General features: G+C 42.6%; 1 protein-coding gene across 5 annotated transcripts in view; it reads right to left on the minus strand.

The window, feature by feature from the left end:
- LOC133507998 (MICOS complex subunit mic25-like) overlaps positions 1 to 21,466 on the minus strand; it is an 88,230-nt gene that overhangs the window by 34,956 nt on the left and 31,808 nt on the right. For all 5 annotated transcript variants that reach the window (XR_009796959.1, XM_061833651.1, XM_061833650.1 and 2 more), the window contains one exon: positions 4,586 to 4,656. Coding sequence is in view for 4 of the 5 variants with exons in the window: in XM_061833651.1 (XP_061689635.1) it covers positions 4,586 to 4,656 (71 nt within the window). In the remaining variant the exon portion in view is untranslated. The remainder of the gene's footprint in view (positions 1 to 4,585; positions 4,657 to 21,466) is intronic.

The raw sequence follows: 21,466 nt of genomic DNA on the forward strand, positions 1-21,466 counted from the left end.
AAGAGTGCCAAGTTTTGTGAGGGCTTCCAGGTTCCAGGACAAACCCCTTGTGAACACACTATACAGTAGACGAGCCTTCATACATCTGGAGAAAAATGCCATATTTTGCAATCGATGCACTGTGGTTATCATTCGCAAGAAGTTGTCATGAGCAAGGTACGCTCTGGGACACTCTATAAATGGGAGAGAGAGGATGTGTTTGTAAAATTATTTGTATCAGAATACTTTCGTCAAAACCTGTATGATCACACTGTCATAGCATGATTTCATGTTGTTTAGTAATATAAGACTGGAATGCAGCCCTATGGGGGCACAAACCAGTGCAATCTGTAGGCCGGTCCCAAGCCCGGATAAATGCAGAGGGTTGCGTCAGGAAGGGCATCCGGCGTAAAAACTGTGCCAAACAAATATGAGCGTTCATCTAAAGAATCCCATACCGGATCGGTCGTGGCCCGGGTTAACAACGCCCGCCCCCGGCACTGCTAACCTACAGGGCGTCGGTGGAAATTCAGCTACTGTGGGTCGAAGACAAAGAAGAGGAGGAAACTGGATCCAGCGTCAGAAGAAAAAGAGGAATGCACAGAGCCTACAACTGAGTGTAGGGACTTTGAATGTTGGGACTATGACAGGAAAAGCACAGGAGTTGGTTGACATGATGATTAGGAGAAAGGTTGATATTCTGTGCATCCAAGAGAGCAGTGGAAAGGTAGTAAGGCTAGAAGTTTGGGAGCAGGGTTTAAATTATTCTACCACGGAGTAGATGGGAAGAGAAATGGAGTAGGGGTTATTTTAAAGGAAGAGCTGGCTAAGAATGTCTTGGAGGTGAAAAGAGTATCAGATCGAGTGATGAGACTAAAATTTGAAATTGAGGGTGTTATGTATAATGTGGTTAGCGGCTATGCACCACAGGTAGGATGTGACCTAGAGTTGAAAGAGAAATTCTGGAAGGAACTAGATGAAGTAGTTCTGAGCATCCCAGACAGCGAGAGAGTTGTGATTGGTGCAGATTGTAATGGACATATTGGTAAAGGAAACAGGGGCGATGAAGAAGTGATGGGTAAGTACGGCATCCAGGAAAGGAACTTTGAAGGGCAGATGGTGGTGGACTTTGCAAAAAGGATGGAGATGGCTGTAGTGAACACTTATTTCCAGAAGAGGGAGGAACATATAGTGACCTACAAGAGCGGAGGTAGAACCACGCAGGTAGATTATTTGTGTGCAGACGATGTAATCTGAAGGAGGTTACTGACTGTAAAGTAGTGGTAGGGGAGAGTGTAGCTCGACAGCATAGGATGGTAGTATGTAGGATGATTCTGGTGGTGGGTAGGAAGATTAAGAAGACAAAGGTAGAGCAGAGAACCATGTGGTGGAAGCTGAGAAAGGAAGAATGTCGTGCGGCCTTCCGGAAAGAGGTGAGACAGGCTCTCGATGGACAACCGAAGCTCCCGGAAGACTGGACGACGACAGCCAAGGTGATCAGAGAGACAGGCAGGAGAGTACTTGGTGTGTCATCTGGTAGGAAAGGGGAGAAGGAGACTTGGTGGTGGAACCCCAAAATACAGGGAGTCATACAAGGAAAGAGATTAGCGAAGAAGAAGTGGGATACTGAGAGGACTGAGGAGAGGCGAAAGGAGTACATCGAGATGCGACGTCGGGCAAAGGTCGAGGTGGCAAAGGCTAAACAAGAGGCAAATGACAACATGTATGCCAGGTTGACATTAAGAAGGAGAAAAGGGTCTATACAGGTTGGCCAGAGAGAAGGATGGAGATGGGAAGGATGTGCAGCAGGTAAGGGTGATTAAGGATAGAGATGGAAATGTGTTGACTGGTGCCGGTAGTGTACTAAATAGATGGAAAGAATACTTTGAGAAGTTGATGAATGAAGAAAATGAGAGAGAAGGAAGAGTTGAAGAGGCAAGAGTGAAGGACCAGGAAGTGGAAATGATTACTAAGGGGGAAGTCAGAAAGGCACTACAAAGGATGAAAAATGGAAAGGCAGTTGGTCCTGATGACATACCGGTAGAGGTATGGAAGCAATTTGGAGAGATGGCTGTGGAGTTTTTGACCAACTTATTCAACAGAATACTAGCGGGCGAAAAGATGCCTGAAGAATGGAGGAAAAGTGTTCTAGTTCCCATTTTTAAGAACAAAGGGGATGTTCAGAGCTGTGGGAACTATAGAGGAATAAAGTTGATGAGCCACACAATGAAGTTATGGGAAAGAGTAGTGGAGGCTAGACTCAGGACAGAAGTAAGTATCTGCGAGCAACAGTATGGTTTCATGCCTAGAAAGAGTACCACAGATGCATTATTTGCCTTGAGGATGCTCGTGGAAAAGTACAGAGAAGGTCAGAAGGAGCTACATTGTGTCTTTGTGGATCTAGAGAAAGCCTATGACAGAGTACCAAGAGAGGAACTGTGGTACTGCATGCGTAAGTCTGGTGTGGCAGAGAAGTATGTTAAAATAGTACAGGACATGTATGATGGCAGCAGAACAATGGTGAGGTGTGCCTTAGGTGTGACAGAGGAATTTAAGGTGGAGGTGGGACTGCATCAGGGATCAGCTCTGAGCCCCTTCCTGTTTGCAGTGGTAATGGATAGGCTGACAGATGAGGTTAGACTGGAATCCCCTTGGACCATGATGTTCGCAGATGATATTGTCATATGCAGTGAAAGCAGGGCGCACGCAGAGGAACAATTGGAAAGATGGAGACATGCACTGGAAAGGAGAGGAATGAAGATTAGCCGAAGTAAAACAGAATATATGTGCGTGAATGAGAAAAGTAGAGGGGGAAGAGTGAGGCTACAGGGAGAAGAGATAGCGAGGGTGGACGACTTCAAATACTTGGGGTCAACAATACAGAGCAATGGAGAGTGTGGTCAGGAAGTGAAGAAACGGGTCCAAGCAGGTTGGAACAGCTGGCGAAAGGTGTCTGGTGTGTTATGTGACAGAAGAGTCTCTGCTAGGATGAAGGGCAAAGTTTACAAAACAGTGGTGAGGCCGGCCATGATGTACGGATTAGAGACGGTGGCACTGAAGAAACAACAGGAAGCTGAACTGGAGGTGGCAGAAATGAAGATGTTGAGGTTCTCGCTCGGAGTGACCAGGTTGGATAGGATTAGAAATGAGCTCATTAGAGGGACAGCCAAAGCTGGATGTTTTGGAGACAAGATTCGAGAGAGCAGACTTCGATGGTTTGGACATGTTCAGAGGCGTGAGAGTGAGTATATTGGTAGAAGGATGCTGAGGATGGAGCTCCCAGGCAAAAGGGCGAGAGGAAGACCAAAGAGAAGGTTTATGGATGTGGTGAGGGAAGACATGAGGGCAGTTGGGGTTCGAGAGGAAGATGCAGGAGATAGGCTAAGATGGCAAAAGATGACACGCTGTGGCGACCCCTAACGGGACAAGCCGAAAGGAAAAGAAGAAGAAGAAGTAATATAAGACTGGATAAGATAAAACGTAGTTAAAATAGTCAGCCAGACCTGCTGAGAATGCAAACGTATTAATGTCCTTTCAACATTGTTCCTGTCATACATACTTGTCTTGCATGTTTTAGCTTGCACATTAAAGACAAAAGTCTTTTCTTTATAAATTCCTGAAATTTAAAAAAAAAAAAAAAAAAAAAAAAAAAAAAAAAAGACCGTCCAAGCAACAAATATTCCCTCATATTTTTTACATTGTAGGGTGAAATCTGCAGTGTCAAGTGTCAACTGAATGGGAGGCAAAAAAAGGGCAACTGAAATGCCAGTATTTTACGGGTAATAGTCCGTCAGCAACATACAGTATGGAAATAAAGTGATAAAGTGATCTTTGTTCCAAATTGTGAATTATGAACTATGAAATGAAAAAGTTCAATTTTGAAACGGCAAAGTGAACTTTGAACTAGTTCACATAGAAAGTGAACTTGCCCCACGTTATCATTGCCACATACACAGAACAGAGGAACATGAACTGGATTGAACTCTCTCCTCTCTCAAAATGGTTTGAAAAGGCAATATAGTGTGAATTGTAGACTATGGCAGTGCCACTTTGGCATCAGTTCAGCACTGAATGAAACTGACTTGTTTTTTTCTTTTTCCAAAGCAGGTGAGCTTTGGCATCCCAGAGAAAAACATGTTCTTTTTGGAGACATCATGCTGCTTCTGTTTTCCATCAGCAGACTGCATCCTCTCTCTGATTCAGGTACTTAAAAGAGTAGGTCTGTCCGAATTTTAATGCTGTGACTGAAAAACAGGAATGATCGTGATCTCAAAATTAAAACAACCAATGCTGAATTTAGAATTCAAAATGCCTACGTGGATTTGAGTGCACGGATGTGGGGATCATGTCAGCTTCTACTCCTAGCAAAATATTCTTCACTGGGTTTGATTTCTCTTAGCACTGAAAACTATGGTATTCTTTGACTCTCATACCATAATTCCTAATTTTCACCATTTATCAAGTGCGTGTCTTTCAAATGAAATTAAACAGGTAAAGGAATAGAATGAGATATTCGATGCATATTAACCAAACTGAAACCCATTTATGTATCCAACTAACATTTGTCCTGCTACAAAATGTTGAATACAGAAGTTACAACATTTACCTTATGTGAGCCTCTGCTTTGGTGGCTGCCTGGTTGTACTGTTCAGCTGTCTGTTGGTAAGTATCAAGGTTCTGTTGGCAAAGAGAGAGCGATGAAGACATGTGAGAAATTAATTACAAGCAGGAGTTATTTACATTACTGTTGATGTTCTGCTCATGTTTTCAGAAATCTTCTGTCTGCATGCTGCTTTTTATGATGCAACAACTTCTGCACATAAACCAGTATTGTAAAAGTCAGAGTTCACATTATGTCTAAGATTAAAATGAATGCATTTAAAATAAAATGTTATATTAGAGCACCAATAAGGTAACAAGATAAGCAAAAAGCATCCTCACAAATGACTTAAATTAGAGACCTTTGGATTCACATCATTGCTAGCAAACCTGAATGCCGATGACCAGCAGATAGGCCACAATGCTTTATTTCATGTGGGGAGGGTGGCATTTAAACTGCAATTACTGCACAGGAAGAGCTTATGCCATGGGGGCGAGGTCATATGCCAGCCACCATTACAGGAGTAATCAGTGGTTACAGTGCTTAGTAGACTACATAGTGGTCATAAATGCTTACAAGAGGGCACAATGGCATGGAAAAAGTCCAAGAATTTCTCCATCTAGTACTGTAGTACCGCCAAAGTAAAATTCACAATATATGAATGTAGTAAAATACTATTTATCCAAAATATTCAGGAAAAGTGAAAGTTCAAATTATCATGGTGTGTCATGAGTTCAGACAACTTTGATTTTTTTTTTTTTTTTTAATTGTAGCAATGGAAAAAGTGGATTACTGCCTCTTAAGTTTCAGTTACAAATACAAAATTAATCTTGAAATAAAGGCATTGACGCTGGTAGTGGAAGCGGTAAAAACAATATTAATGAGCTCCAGAAAATAAATCATAATCATTATCCATGAATTTATTTTCAGATATCTTCAGGTGAGAGGCAAGGTACACCGAGAACTGGTCTTCACGCAATCGCAGGTCAAATAGAAACTGAAATTCACACCTCATTGAGTGTCTTCAATCAACTACTACGTATGTTTTTGGGATGTGTGAGGAAACTGGAGTACCTGGGAAAAAACCCACGCAAGAACAAGGAGGACATACAAACTCTAAAAACAGATGTTTGAAAAATTCACATCCATCCATCATCCATCTTTGCTGCTTATCATCACAAGGGTCACGGGGAATACTGGAGCCTATCCCAGCTGTCAATGGGCAGGAGGCAGAGCACACCCTGAACTGGTTGCCACCCAATCGGAAGGCACATAGAGACAAACAGCCACAGACACAACCACATTTAGGGGCAATTTAGAGTGTCTAAATAATGCATGTTTTGGGCATGTGGGAGGAAACCGGAGTCCCCGGAGAAAACCCACATAGGCAGGGGAATAACATGAAAACCCCACACAGGAGGAGCCAGTCTAACCCCTGTCCTCAGAACTGTGAGGCAGACCTCGTCCTCCATGCTGGCTTTAATTTCATTTTATTTATTTTATTGTGCAACCCTAGTTCTCCAGACTCTTTTCTGTGCCTTAGTTTTAGCCTACCTAAATTCCTGCACAGGGTTTGGGACAATACATAATATATAAGAAATTCAACATTCACTTTTCATAATAAAATATATATATATAAAGTCTAAAATAATTTTTTAAAAGTTATATTGGAGAATTTAAAATAGCACAACTTTTTTTTCCCCTAACGCAAGGAATTTCATCATACAATAAATTCAATTTCATACAATAAATGAGGGCGGGACGGTGACTCAGCTGGTAAAGCCTGAGAGTTCTGAGGACCCGGGTTCCATCCCGGCACCGCCTGTGTGGAGTTTGCATGTTCTCCCCGTGCCTGCGTGGGTTTTCTTCGGGCACTCCGGTTTCCTCCCACGCCCCAAAAACCTGCAACATTAATTGGACACTCTAAATTTCCCCAAGGTGTAATTGTGAGTGTGACTGTTTGTCTCAACAAGCCCTGCGATTGACTGGCAACCAGTTCAGGGTGACCCCCCCCTCTTTCCTCCCCCTTGACAACTGGGATAGGCTCCAGCACTCCCTGCGATTCTCGTGAGGATAAGCGGCAAAGGAAATGGATGGATGGATTGATAATAAAGGAGGCATATAAATTAAGAGATGCTAAAATGCAGAAATACACAAAAAATGGGTCAAAGTACTCCATAGATCACACAGTATGCATAAAATGGGCTATTCAAATTCTAACAAATGCACTGATTGTACTGAAAACAGTCCAGACACTTATTTTCACACTCGTTGGCAGTGTACAAGCTGTAGAGTGCTTCTGGTCACTGGTTAGACAGAAAGAGAAAGAGAAGATTCCATTTTCTGTTAATCTGTCTATTGGGTGGTTGAAAAGATGTAGATCTTCCAAATAAACATGCTTAACAATCACTACAAAAATCAATAATGAAAACTGGAAAATATAAACAAGCCAGCAACATTAACCAATGGCAAAATCTTGTCAGAGTATATAAAACTAGAAAGTATCTCTGCTGGATGTAATAACCCAATGGAGAACTTGAAGAAACTGGTCATCTTTCATTAAAATAGTGAATCTTGAAGCTTTATTCTTGTTCGCCGAGGAAGGAATGTCGTAAAGAAATATAATGTCAGATATGTAATATGAATGTAATGAATGTGAATGTGAGCAAATCATATGTTCTAATTTTAGACTCCTGTACATGCTAAAGGGTCAGTCTCATGAACTGGAACCCTTATCCTTCTGGTCCTAGATCTGCAGTGTGGCACTGTGCGGATGCTGGGCCTGTTTTACCCTCCTCGTCTTGGGTTGGGTTTTGTCCGTGTTGCTCTACGGGAGCCTAATCCTGGTTTCTGGGTGGCATGCTGGGGGCCATGGTACTGCCCCCTGGGCCTCTGTCACCCTCATCTCTCACCCATGGGGTCCTCCGCCATGGTTGTCGCCCCTCTCTCACATGTGCTGTGAAGGCTGCCCAGCTGACTTCAGGGCCTATGGTCTCCAGTCGGGTCACCCCCCTTCTCTACTCTCCAGTTTTCATGAATCATACACCCGTGAATGGTGGGAAGGACACTTGGCTAGGTGTTCGCCACTCCCCCCACTTTCTGGCCCATTGTACCTTTCTCCCGTAGATTTTTAATGTACCGCATACAGTGCATTTGAACATCTTTGGGGTGGAGGTTGACCAAGGTTGGGGTGACGGTTGCGGGTCATCATTTCCCCATGATTGTCTTGCACCACCCCTACCAGACTCCTCAATTTCGATGCACTACAGCTCACCACACAAAAACAAAGTGTAGGGATAATGGTTCCCACTTGAGGACCTGGTACCCATAGTGACAGAGTGGCTGATGGGTTTTCACATTTCTCTTGGCTTGACTTCAGGGGCACCCTTCCCTTTTTTTTGCTATCAAGCCTTCAGGAGACAGTGGTGCTCCCTCTCCCCCCCTTTGGGTCTTTGCCTTCCTCTCACCCCTCCTGGCACCCTCGCCCATCGCTGTTCGCACCGGGTGATTAACAAGGGCTCGCTTTTGACGGACTGTGACATTTCTTCAGGTGGCGGCTGGCTCCTGTGTTGGACTCTATTGGTGGTTGGAAAGCCCCAATTTTTCCTGGGGTGGTGGTGGTGCACACACTGGGTAGGGAGTGGAGGTTATTTGGGCAAGGCAGGTTGTGGTCCAGTAATTGTGCCACCTTTGAGAGTGGTCGGGCCGCTTCAGTTGGGCTGGGGGACTATCCTGGAGATTGGGAAGCATTCACTTGGCTGGGTGCCCCATGGGATGGGCTCACTCGCTTGGCCCCCTCCTTGCAGATGTAGGGATCTGGAGCCACTCTTTCTAATTTTCCTGGCTCAACAAGTACCGATACGTACACCAGTTGACTAATGTGCATATAATATGGTGTTCATTCACTAACAAGTTCCGCAGACACGCTATAGGCTTGAATTGCTTAGCTGGGCCAACTAACAGTAAGATGCGTTATATTAACATATTAACTCACAAGTTCTTACAGGTGTTTAGACACTATAAAATTATCCCACGGCCCCACTCATCAGGATCACTACCTTGCTCATTTTCAAGATCCTCTCCTGTCCTGGCCTATTGTGTCCTCTCTCAGCTTGTCCTATTGGTTATTTGTCACATTTCCTCACCGGGTGTCCCATCCCATCTAAAAATAAGAACATGATTTGACTGCTGTAATTTACTTAGCATCAAATATCTACACAAACTATTGTTCTGTTGTGGTATGCACCCCCTCTACCCTATGTTTGTTCTCCCCCTCTGTCTGACCTCCAAAACCATTTTCTGTCCAGCAGCATAATAATTAATGATAATAATAATGAGGGAATATTTCAAATTCCCTTGTTGCACAGCAAAATATTTTCACCACAGAAAGCGGTTTATCTTTATTCTTTTCTTATTAAGATCCAAGATACTGCTGTTACTGATACTCATTGGTAATATTGCTTTCGTGTAGATAGGAATAAGCGCGTGTACATATACATTTACATTACATTACCATATCTGATCTTTTTATTGATATTCTGTTGTGTTACATTATTATAGTACTATTTTCATGTTCTTAAGGTTTATAAGAAAGTAGAACATAGGGTAGGAGTAAAGTTTCCACTTTCCACTTTCCAAATATGAATAATTTTACTATTTTTTGGGTCAAATCCTGTTTGTTTTATTGTTTTTGGCCCCATTACCTTTTCCCCACATTTGAATTCAACTAAATTAAATCACTCATTTTTATATGAATCAATTAGTTCACTTAACATTATTTGTTGTTGCATCTCAGTGCTCAACTTTATAAGAAATTATATTCTCACTACTGTATGTTACCATAAATTGAAACAGCCATGCATTTCAGTGTGAGCTGTAAACTAAAAGTGTCTCATTCAAGTGACACATTCTTACAAAACTACCACATGAACATCAAGTAATTTTAAAGTGACATTTGTGGGGGCCCAAAATATAGATTGATATCTTTCCATTATTTGTGCTATTTAGCCTAAAAGGGTACACACAAGAATAAACTGTGGTCAGAGTGCCAATATCAAAGTAACAAAACCTTTCTGCAATTTTAATTAGCGATGATCAATATTTTCAAAACATTCCAGAGTGGTGCCTCATGAAAAGATCATAATGCTATTATAATAGGTTTTGTGCCGAAGCTAATCAAGAAACGCAGTTCCTTGAGAATGTGGCCAACATTAAATCTCTCGTCATCCTCTCATAAACCAATTTTTATGCCGTAATGTATTCGTCACATAAAAAAAAAAATCTTTTCAGCACTGGTCCTTTTACTTAATTATTCCCATATTCCAATAGATAAGGTGACAGTGGAGGACGATAATTGAAATAAGTGAGCAGAGAAGGAGATGGGATCAACACAACACTCATATGTTATCTTCCTGCCTTGTATTCTTCCAGTGCCCCCTAGTCATTCTCATATCTCTTTATTTCACACTGTTCCACATCCTTTTCATGATCTGAATGTATGGTGTTGGAAAAGACTCACGTAATTTCACAGATAAAAGTTTCCTTCATCCTATCTGCAAATATCAAGTGCAGTGTAACAATCTGCCCCCCATACTTCTGTGCTCTTCAAGAAAAGAGAGTAATCTCAAGTCTAATGGGAAGGAAGAATACTGAAAATGCAAATGGTAGATCGATAGCTATAGCTCGACCGACAAACTGTATAATGGAACAATTGTGCCGCGGTAATTTCGGTTGATGGATAAAAATGCACATAATGTCCTGAAAATGTAAAATGCAGAAGCTTGGAGGCATCCAAAGCCTGATATACAGTAAAAATAAAATAGCTCATCACAGAACACTAATTAGCAACAATCACTTGGTTCTCTGACACTATAAGGACAGAAAGATGGCTTTCCCTTTAGTACATAATGAAATGATGCTTTTGAAAAATAAATGCGTGAAATGTAAACCAGTTATTAGTGGAAAAAGCCCTCTCATCTTAGGCCAAGCACTCAGTGGCTACCCTCTAGTCGGAAATCTAACCTAGAACTGGAATGGCTTGTTTCCTTTCTGGGACATTCAATGTTTTAAGACAGGGGTGCCTAATGTGTCGACCATGATCAGCATTTTTGGTCAATCACATGACAGCATGGTCAAAAAAAATAAAGAAATAAAAGAAAAGAAAGAGACGTCAGCCAATCATGCATCTTGTCGCTTGATTCAGGTGTGTCAGATACATCGATCGCACACATAAAGGCGCGTTCTAGCAAGCTGGCCTCCTATTTACGACCTCTCTTTTGTTTTATCTTACCCCCCCCCCCCCCATCAAACATAGAAAAAGGGACTTAAACCCTCATGTAATTCACATCCTACAGGGGAGTACATCGCCAGGAAAGAAAGGCGCTTAGATGAGTTCAACATGAAAGTTAGTTCTTACTTTGGATTCCACAAAAGAACTCTAAGTAGGGGTACATTTTTGCAATACAGGACTAGCATGTTACTCGCAAACAATTTTTGGGGAATGCGGGAGCAAGCCAGATTACCCAGAGAAAACCACTTGTTCATTGAATCGTGAAAGTGTATTGACCTTGGCCTCTGATTTAAAAAAAAAAAAGGCAACACGTGCAATTTGAGGAGGTGCTGTGTGATTGTAAATAAGGACTGGCAAGTACAGTATACATAGAGTACAGCTGGGGGCATTGCTTTTAGCTGCAGTTTGCAGATTTTTTTGGCTAGTGCAAGAACAGAGTAACAACCCGTACTCAGCTCTTTGACATCAGAGGAATGTCAATGCTATCAGTAACATGCACACAAACCAAGCTTTTCACAGTCATTTGCACATGTGGGGACAAAAGCCCGAGAGACAGACAGTAAAGGGGAATGATAACCCCTCAACAGGAGGAAGCTATGATTTGGGGGGTGTAGGAAAGACTCATGGAGGGGATTAGTGTGGGTGCATGGGAGATGAGTATGTGGGTGTAATCTTGCATACGTGCAGGTGTGTGACTAAATCTGTGTAAGTGTGTGTTCAGTTGTGTTCCAATGACGCAGGCATGCATCTTCAGACAGCGCCACAGCGGCTTTGGATTGAGTTGCTCTGATGTCAGGGTGTGGGGGGAGTGGTTTTTTCATGCTCCCTACTCGGACGAAGGCAGATTATTTTTTTACAGAGGAAGACACCGACAAAGGATGGGAGAGGGGATTAAAAGAGGTGAATTTTAAACCGACATTTGTTTACAAAGTCACGAGCTCTGTTGGCACAGAAAGACATGCTGCACCTGAACAGATTAGGAAGTACCTCCATAAATACACAAGAGAGCAGCTGCAGTAGGGAATATATCGTTAAGTTTTAGGGTTGTTCCAGTCCTGCAGTGTCTATTGATGTGTAAGCCCCTATGTATAGGGGAGAAAGGAATTGATATATCACAACTACTTCCCCAGTGACAGTTAAACCAGCCACAGTAAACACAAATATACACATGCACACACTCATTTGTGTCCGCATGGATCCAAAACCCATCTACAGCCTTTAAGCAAACACAGTAATCTGTTATCATTCATCCCTTTGGCATACTCAAACGGAAATGCGTTTGTTTCCATTTACTCAAACCACAACACAAACACAGGTACTGTTAATATAAAGTAAAATATTTATTCAAGAAAAGATCACAGCAATTAGAGGGGAAGTCCAACTAATCTGGTTACTCTTTGATTTAAATATGCATGACTGCGAACGTGTACTGTACGTGGGTGTGTGTTATTCACCACACTGACAAAATACTGACGGTGGGGGGAAAGTTGCAACATATCTTTGCTGAAATATGGATACGGTCAAGTTGAAATGTGCATGGATATTAATTTATGATGAGAAAAATTGATGTTTAGCTGTTTATCAGTATTTATGAGTGTGACCCAAGACAGTACATCACAATTCAACTTATAAGAGGCCATTAATTTCAGCTAGAGGGAATTTTCATCAGGCATGGGAGCGTAAAGATAGGCAGAGAAAGGTGGAGAGGGCAGAGAAGGAGACCTGGATGAATTAAGTGCGAGATTGGAAATGGAAGAGAAGAGGAGGGGGATAGATGCCTGCTCAAGAGAGACTGTCTGCTTAATTCACAGTCCATATAGTCTCTTTATCTCTCGCTTTCAGTCCCCGTCTTTCTCACTCCCTCATCCAAATGCAGGTCAGCTGCGAGCAAGTAAGGGTGGAGAATGCCTAGGAAAGGGGACTGTGGCGGCAAATGCAGAAAGATAGAGTATCCTCCACTCTTCTGCCAATCATTCTCCTCTGTCAACCATTGCTGGGTGTGCTGCTTGCGTGCAGGGGACCATGCCATTTAAGTTGACGATGTAGGCTTTTTATTTTCCTCAACGAAAGCAAGTGTCAGCAACCAGATATGGTCTTCTCTGTCTGATGGGGCCCTGCTGGAGGGTGTGGTGTGTGTGTTGGCGTGGGCAATGTTGGGGTAAAGGTTTGCATCTAATAATTTGGAAAAATACGCTAATATTCTTTTGTATGTTGAGGTGCCAAAGGCATATTTAGCAGGGTAGGCTATTTTTTAGCATGTTTGACTCACAGTCTGGAGATCTAAGTTTGACTCTACATTGAAACGTCTCTGTATATACAGAGTATGAATGTCCACCAAGTGCTTGCATGGATTTGCTCTGGGTAGATAGGCGTCCTCCTACACCTGTGGGCTAACTGAAGACTAAACTGTACATAGGTGTAAATCCAGGGTCGTGGTGGTAGTAACATTAGCAGAGATGCCTAGACTTCTGTCTCCCCTGCCACTTAAATCCAGCTCTTCCAGGGAGATCCCGAGACATTCCCAGACCAGCTGTCCGGGGTCATCCGCTGCGTCTCCTTCTGGTGGGACATAGCCGGGACACATCAACAAGGAGGTGTCCGGTAGCTATCCAAAACCAGATGCCCCAGCCACCTCATCTGGCTCCTCTCAATGCTGAGGAGGAACGTGTCTACTCTGACCTCCTATATGACTGAGCTTTTCATCCTATCTCTAAGGGAGAGCGCAGACAGCCTGTGGAGGAAACTTGTTTCGGCATCTTGCATCGAGGATCTTGTTCTTTCGGTCATGACCCAGAGTTCATGATAAGAACAAAGGGTAGGAATATAGATTGATAGGTAAATTGAGAACTTCACGTTTTGATTTTGTTCCTTCTTTACCACAACAGATCGATAGAAAGTCCTCCTCACTGTAGACGTAACACCAATCCACCTGTCGATTTTGTGTTCCATTCTTCCTTCACTCATGAACAAGATCCCAAGATACTTGAACTCCTCTACTTGGGGCAGGATCTCATCCCCGACCTGGAGAGGGCAAGCCACCTGTTTCCGACTGAAGACCATGGTCTCATATTTGGAGGTGCTAATTCTCATCCCAGCCACTTGACACTCGGCTACAAACCACTCCAGTGAGAGTTAAATATCCCGGCCTGATGAAGCCAACAGCACCACATCATCTGCAAAAAGCAGGGATGCAATACTTAAGCTACCAAACTGGACCCCATCTATACCTCAGCTGTGTCTAGAAATTATGTCCATAAAAGTTATGAACAGAATAATTGACAAAGAGCAGCCTTGGTGGAGTTCAATCCTCACCAGAAACGAATCTGACTTACTGCCGGCAATGTGGACCAATCTCTGACACCGGCCATTCAGGGATCGAACAGCCCCCATATTAGGGGTTTCAGTAGACCATACTGCCGAAGCAACCCCCACAGGACCCTAAGGGACATGGTCGAATGCCTTCTGCAAGTCCACAAACCACATGTAAATTGGTTGGGCGCAATCCGATGGTGCAGGTGTAAATGTTAGTGTGAATTAATGTTTGCCATTCTGCCTTGCAGCTTGAATGGCGAGCAGTCAAGAGTCTACCCCAAATCTCAGATCAGCTGGAATAGGCTCCAGTTATCTGGAATTCAGGCCGGGTGATTATGGCCTCAATGATAATTGTGATGATTTTGATCAATATTGAATTCACAATTATTGCTTATAAGTATTCCTCAAGTTAATGCAGCCCTATGGGGGCACAAACCAGTGCAATCTGTAGGCCGATCCCAATTCCGGATAAATGCAGAGGGTTGCGTCAGGAAGGGCATCCGGCGGAAAAACTGTGCCAAACAAATATGAGCGTTCATCTAAAGAATCCCATGCCGGATCGGGCGTGGCCCGGGTTAACAACGCCCGCCCCCGGCACTGCTAACCTGCAGGGCGTCGGTGGAAATTCAGCTACTGTGGGTCAAAAACAAAGAAGAGGAGGAAACCGGATCTGTTGTCAGAAGAAAAAGAGGAATGCACAGATCCTACGTAGGGACGTTGAATGTTGGTACTATGACAGGAAAAGCCCAGGAGTTGGTTGAGATGATGATTAGAAGAAAGGTTGATGTACTGTGCATCCAAGAGAGGTGGTGGAAAGGTAGTAAGGCTGGAAGTTTAGGAGCAGGGTTTAAATTATTCTACTACGAAGTAGATGGGAAGAGAAATGGAGTAGGGGTTATTTTATTTATATTTTATTATTAAAGGAAGAGCTGGCTAAGAATGTCTTGGAGGTGAAAAGAGTATCAGATCGAGTGATAAGACTAAAATTTGAAATTGAGAGTGTTATGTATAATGTGGTTAGCGGCTATGCCCCACAGGTAGGATGTGACCTAGAGTTGAAAGAGAAATTCTGTAAGGAACGAGATGAAGTAGTTCTGAGCATCCCAGACAGCGAGAGAGTTGTGATTGGTGCAGATTGTAATGGACATATTGGTAAAGGAAACAGGGGCGATGAAGAAGTGATGGGTAAGTACGGCATCCAGGAAAGGAACTTTGAGGGACAGATGGTGGTGGACTTTGCAAAAAGGATGGAGATGGCTGTAGTGAACACTTATTTCCAGAAGAGGGAGGAACATATAGTGACCTACAAAAGCGGAGGTAGAAGCACGCAGGTGAATTATATTTTGTGCAGACAATGTAATCTGAAGGAGATTACTGACTGTAAAGTAGTGGTAGGGGAGAGTGTAGCTCGAGAGCACAGGATGGTGGTGTGTAGGATGACTCTGGTGGTGGGTAGGAAGATTAAGAAGACAAAGGTAGAGCAGAGAACCACGTGGTGGAAGCTGAGAAAGGAAGAATGTTGTGCGGCCGTTCGGAAAGAGGTGAGACATGCTCTCAATGGACAGCAGAAGCTCCCGGAAGACTGGACTACGACAGCCAAGGTAATCAGAGAGACAGGCAGGAGATTACTTGGTGTGTCTTCTGGTAGGAAAAGGGTAGAAGAGGACTTGGTGGTGGAACCCCAAAATACAGGGAATCATACAAGGAAAGAGATTAGCAAAGAAGAAGTGGGACACTGAGAGGACTGAGGAGAGTTGAAAGGAGTACATTGAGATGTGATGCAGGGCAAAGGTCGAGGTGGCAAAGGCTAAACAAGAGGCAAATGACAACATGTATGCCAGGTTGACATTAAGAAGGAGAAAAGGGTCTATACAGGTTGGCCAGAGAGAAGGATGGAGATGGGAAGAATGTGCACCAGGTAAGGGTGATTAAGGATAGAGATGGAAATGTGTTGACTGGTGCCAGTAGTGTGCTAAATAGATGGAAAGAATACTTTGAGAAGTTGATGAATGAAGAAAATGAGAGAGAAGGAAGAGTTGAAGAGGCAAGTGTGAAGGACCAGGAAGTGGCAATGGTTAGAAAGGGGGAAGTCAGAAAGGCACTACAAAGGATGAAAAATCGAAAGGCAGTTGGTCCTGATGACATACCGGTGGAGGTATGGAAGCAATTTGGAGAAATGGCTATGGAGTTTTTGACCAACTTATTCAACAAAATACTAGCGAGCGAAAAGATGCCTGAAGAATGGAGGAAAAGTGTTCTAGTTCCCATTTTTAAGAGCAAAGTCGATGTTCAGAGCTGTGGGAACTATAGAGGAATAAAGTTGATGAGCCACACAATGAAGTTATGGGAAAGAGTAGTGGAGGCTAGACTCAGGACAGAAGTAAGTATCTGCGAGCAACAGTATGGTTTCATGCCTAGAAAGAGTACCACAGAGGCATTTGCCTTGCCTTGAGGATGCTAGTGGAAAAGTACAGAGAAGGTCAGAAGGAGTTACATTGTGTCTTTGTGGATTTAGAGAAAGCCTATAACAAAGTACGAAGAGAGGAACTGTGGTACTGCATGCGTAAGTCTGGCGTGGCAGAGAAGTACGTTAAAATAGTACAGGACATGTATGATGGCAGCAGAACAATGGTGAGGTGTGCCTTAGGTGTGACAGAAGAATTTAAGGTGGAGGTGGGACTGCATCAGGGATCAGCTCTCAGCCCCTTCCTGTTTGCAGTCGTAATGGATAGGCTGACAGATGAGGTTAGACTGGAATCCTCTAGGACCATGATGTTTGCAGATGATATTGTGATATGCAGTGAAAGCAGGGAGCATGCAGAGGAACAATTAGAAACATGGAGACATGCACTGAAAGGAAAGGAATGAAGATTAGCCGAAGTAAAACAGAATATATGTGTGTGAATGAGAGAGGTGGAGGGGGGAGAGTGAGGCTACAGGGAGAAGAGATAGCGAGGGTGGATGACTTCAAATATTTAGGGTCAACAATCCAGACCAATGGTGAGTGTGGTAAGGAAGTGAAGAAACGGGTCCAAGCAGGTTGGAACGCCTGGTGGAAGGTGTCTGGTGTGTTATGTGACAGAAGAGTCTCTGCTAGGATGAAGGGAAAAGTTTACAAAACAGTGGTGAGGCCGGCCATGATTTACGGATGAGGGACGGTGGCCCTGAAGAAACAACAGGAAGCAGAACTGGAGGTAGCAGAAATGAAGATGTTGAGGTTCTCGCTCGGAGTAAGCAGGTTGGATAGGATTAGAAATGAGCTCATTAGAGGGAAAGCCAAAGTTGGATGTTTTGGAGATAAGATTCGAGAGAGCAGACTTCGATGGTTTGGACATGTTCAGAAGCGAGAGAGTGAGTATATTGGTGGAAGGGTGCTGAGGATGGAGCTGCCAGGCAAAAGAGCAAGAGGAAGACCAAAGAGAAGGTTTATGGATGTGGTGAGGGTAGACAGGAGGGATGTTGGGGTTAGAGAGGAAGATGCAGGAGATAGGCTAAGATGGCAAAAGATGACACGCTGTGGCGACCCCTAACGGGACAAGCCGAAAGGAAAAGAAGAAGAAGTATTCCTCAAGTTAGGGAAAAATGTGTACTGTTAATGCACTACTCTTAAACTAATGATATGTAAACAGTTTTAAGTGAATATTAATCTTTAAATAAGAATAAGGATGGATACAAAAATAAAATGCAGCCAACAATTTCAAATTTACCAAGGGTTAACGGAATAAATATGCTATTACAGCGTGCAATCGGGAAGAGCAACTAAATGCAAGCAAATACTATGTATGCATATTTGGCAATAACATGATTTTGCAAGAACCAACTTCTCATATGAAAATCCCTATCAATATCAATATTGATGGGGATTTTTCCGTATGAATATTGTGAATTGTCAAGGATGGGACTTGCTCCATTATTTTGCTTCACCGTAGATCAGTTGTAGTTGCAATCTACAAAGAACTCAACAAATGTGACCTCCCTATCTATTTACTCCCAGCATTCTTCACTCTAGTGAAGCCAGCCTACAGTCAAAAAGACTAAGTCAACCCAGCTCCTACAAAGACAGTTCGTTCATACTACACATCGAAACACGATGCGAACATTTATTTTGAAGTCGCCCCTCGCAGCACAGTATCCAGTCTTATTGTAATGCATAGTATAAACAGTCATTGTAGCAGCTGGGTTGATTGTTGCGGCAGCAAGCTTGACTTGGACTATTTGCAGCCTGGCCTGTGTCCAGAAGTGTTCAAAATAATAGCAGTACAATCCACATTTTTAGTATATTTTTACTGCTACATGTCAAGGAGTGTGCTGGCTTACTTTTTCACAAAATTGATGACCTCACTGATTGAATGCCACACAGCTATTTATTTCCACATACACCTTTCAACAAATTGCCCAAATTCACAGCTTTAAGAATGTGTATATCATGAATGCTGGGTCTTGTTGGTTTTCTGAGAATCAATTTACTGCACACACTGGTAAATTGTTTTACATGTAGCAATAACAAATATACTGAAAGTGTGAATTAATCTGGTTAGTTACATTGGACTGCTATTATTTATTTTGAACACTAATGTAATGACGCTTGGGCTGACCAATTGCAAGAGGGAATCAAATTTCTTTTCCAGTGTTTCGTGTCATTTTTTGATGGATTTCAGATGGCTGAATAAATAAATTATGTTGTCTTGCTGGTCAGACAACTCTCCTTCACTCTTTAGCCTTAGTATGGCATATGGCTTCTTCTTTAAAGTCACTAGCCTGAAATCAAAACATGTCTAGGAAACTGATGTTGATCCTTTTTGAGCCACTAGCTCCTCATCTCCAATTTTTCGCTGTACTCCCTTCTCTTTTTATGACGAAATTCTCGTACTTCCACCGAGAGCGAATGAAGCTCCCACTGCAGGGTGCAGTGGGTGCCACTCACTTGTTATTCAGGCAGCTTAATATAACTCTAATCACATGTTCACCCCCTGCTGGTTGGCTGACTAGGTTAAGAAACTACTTCATATGCAGCAGTGCCACGTTTTAACTGCAAAAATCAGACTAATCTAACTGTGATTATGATTAAAATTCAATTAGTTGTTCAGCCCTACGTACAATCTTAATGAGGACAAGTAGTATAGAAAACTGACGGAAGAATGGAGCACATTTTGTTTTGTGTTGATTACTAAATACATAGTTTGTTTGGAATACAGTTTTTTTTAAAAGAAAAATTCTGAAGAAATATAGATATTTTTTATTAGTAGTTTGACTTAATACTTGCAATACTAAATTTGAGTCTTTAGTAAAAAATATAAAGACAAAATGGAACATTTTTATCTCATACATTTGTTGCCCATTTTGAAAGTATCAGTGTGGTCTTTTCTCTTTGCAGCATTCAGCCTCTTGCATCTTTTCTTTTAGTTTGGTTTCCCTCACCACTAAGAGCATGAAATCATACACCAGTCCCAACCTTGGACCTCACAGCCTTTTAACTTAAAGTATGTACCTGGTAAAATGGAAGCAACATTTATAAAACCACTGAGCTTGTGGCTTTTACAGGTTGGAAAATAAGAACAACGCATTAGTGGGCAGGTAGAAAAGAAACATGTCATAATTTTTTAAAAGCACCCAGCAAAGCATGCCTTTTATTTTTTTCTCCATGTTATGACTACTTCAAGGTCTCTAGCATAAGGACAGCGCAGAACATTTGATTAGGCAACTCAGGCTCTCCCAGTGAAACATCTCTTACGGTGAAGAAAATAAGTATTTGAACACTCTGCTATATTGCAAGTTCTCCCTCTTAGAAATCATGGAGGGGTCTGAAATTTTCATCGTAGGTGCATGTCCACTGTGAGAGAGATAATCTAAAAAGAAAAATTCAGAAATCACAATGTATGATTTTTTTTAAATCGATTTATTTGTGTGATACAGCTGCAAATAAGTACTTGAACACCTGTGAAAAATAATGTTAATATTTGGTACAGTAGCCTTTGTTTGCAATTACAGAGCTCAAACGTTTCCTGTAGTTGTTCAACAGGTTAGTCCACACTGCAGGAAGGATTTTGGCCCACTCCTCCACACAGATCTCTAAATCAGACAGGTTTCTGGGCTGTTGCTGAGTAACACAGAGTTTCAGCTCCCTCCAAAGATGTCCTATTGGGTTTAGGTCTGGAGACTGGCTAGGCCACGCCGGAACCTTGATATGCTTCTTACAGAGCCACTCCTTGGTTTTCCAGGCTGTGTGTTTCAGGTCATTGTCATGTTGAAAGACCCAGCCACGACCCATCTTCCATGCTCTGACTGAGGGAAAGAGGTTGTTCCCCAAAATCTCACAATACATGGCCGCGCTCATCCTCTCCTTAATACAGTGAAGTCGTCCTGTCCCATGTGCAGAAAAACATCCCCAAAGCATGATGCTACCAACCCATGCTTCACAGTAGGGATAGTGTTCTTGGGATGGAACCCATCATTGGTCTTCATCCAAACACGGTTAGTGGAATATTGACCAAAACGTTCCATTCTGGTCTCATCTGACCACATAGCTTTCTCCTATGACTCCTTTGTATCATCCAAATGGTCATTGGCAAACTTAAGATGGGCCTTGATATGTGCTGTTTTAAGCAGGGGAACCTTCCATGCCATGCATGATTTCAAACCATGATGTCTTAGTGTATTACCAACAGTCACCTTGGAAATGGTGGTCCCAGTCGTTCCTGTCGTGCAGTCCTGGGCTGATTCCTCACCTTTCTAAGGATCATTAAGACTCCACGAGGTGATATCTTGCACGGGGCTCCACTCTGATTGAGATTGACCGTCATGTTTAGCTTCTTCCATTTTCTAATGATTGCTCCAACAGTGGACCTTTTTTTCACCAAGCTGCTTGGCAATTTCTCTGTAGCCCTTTCCAGCTGTGTGAAGTTGTACAATTTTGTCTCTGGTGTCTTTGGACAGCTCTTTGGTCTTGGCCACATTACAAGTTTACTCATTGTATGGGGTGGACAGGTGTCTTTATGTTGCTCACGCCCTAACACAGATTGATTCAGGATAATACATGGAGTGGAGGTGGACCTTTAAAGGCAGACTAAGAGGTCTTTGAGGGTCAGAATTCTAGCTGATAGACAGTTATTCAAATACTTATTTGCAGCTGTATCACACAAATAAATCGTTAAAAAAAAAAAAAATCATACATTGCGATTTCTGAATTTTTCTTTTTAGATTAGCTCTCTCACAGTGGACATACACCTACGATGAAAATTTCAGACTCCTCCATGATTTGTAAGTGGGAGAACTTGCAACATAGCAGG

This window comes from Syngnathoides biaculeatus, chromosome 10 (assembly GCF_019802595.1).
Source record: "Syngnathoides biaculeatus isolate LvHL_M chromosome 10, ASM1980259v1, whole genome shotgun sequence".
Taxonomy (NCBI): Eukaryota; Metazoa; Chordata; class Actinopteri; order Syngnathiformes; family Syngnathidae; genus Syngnathoides; species Syngnathoides biaculeatus.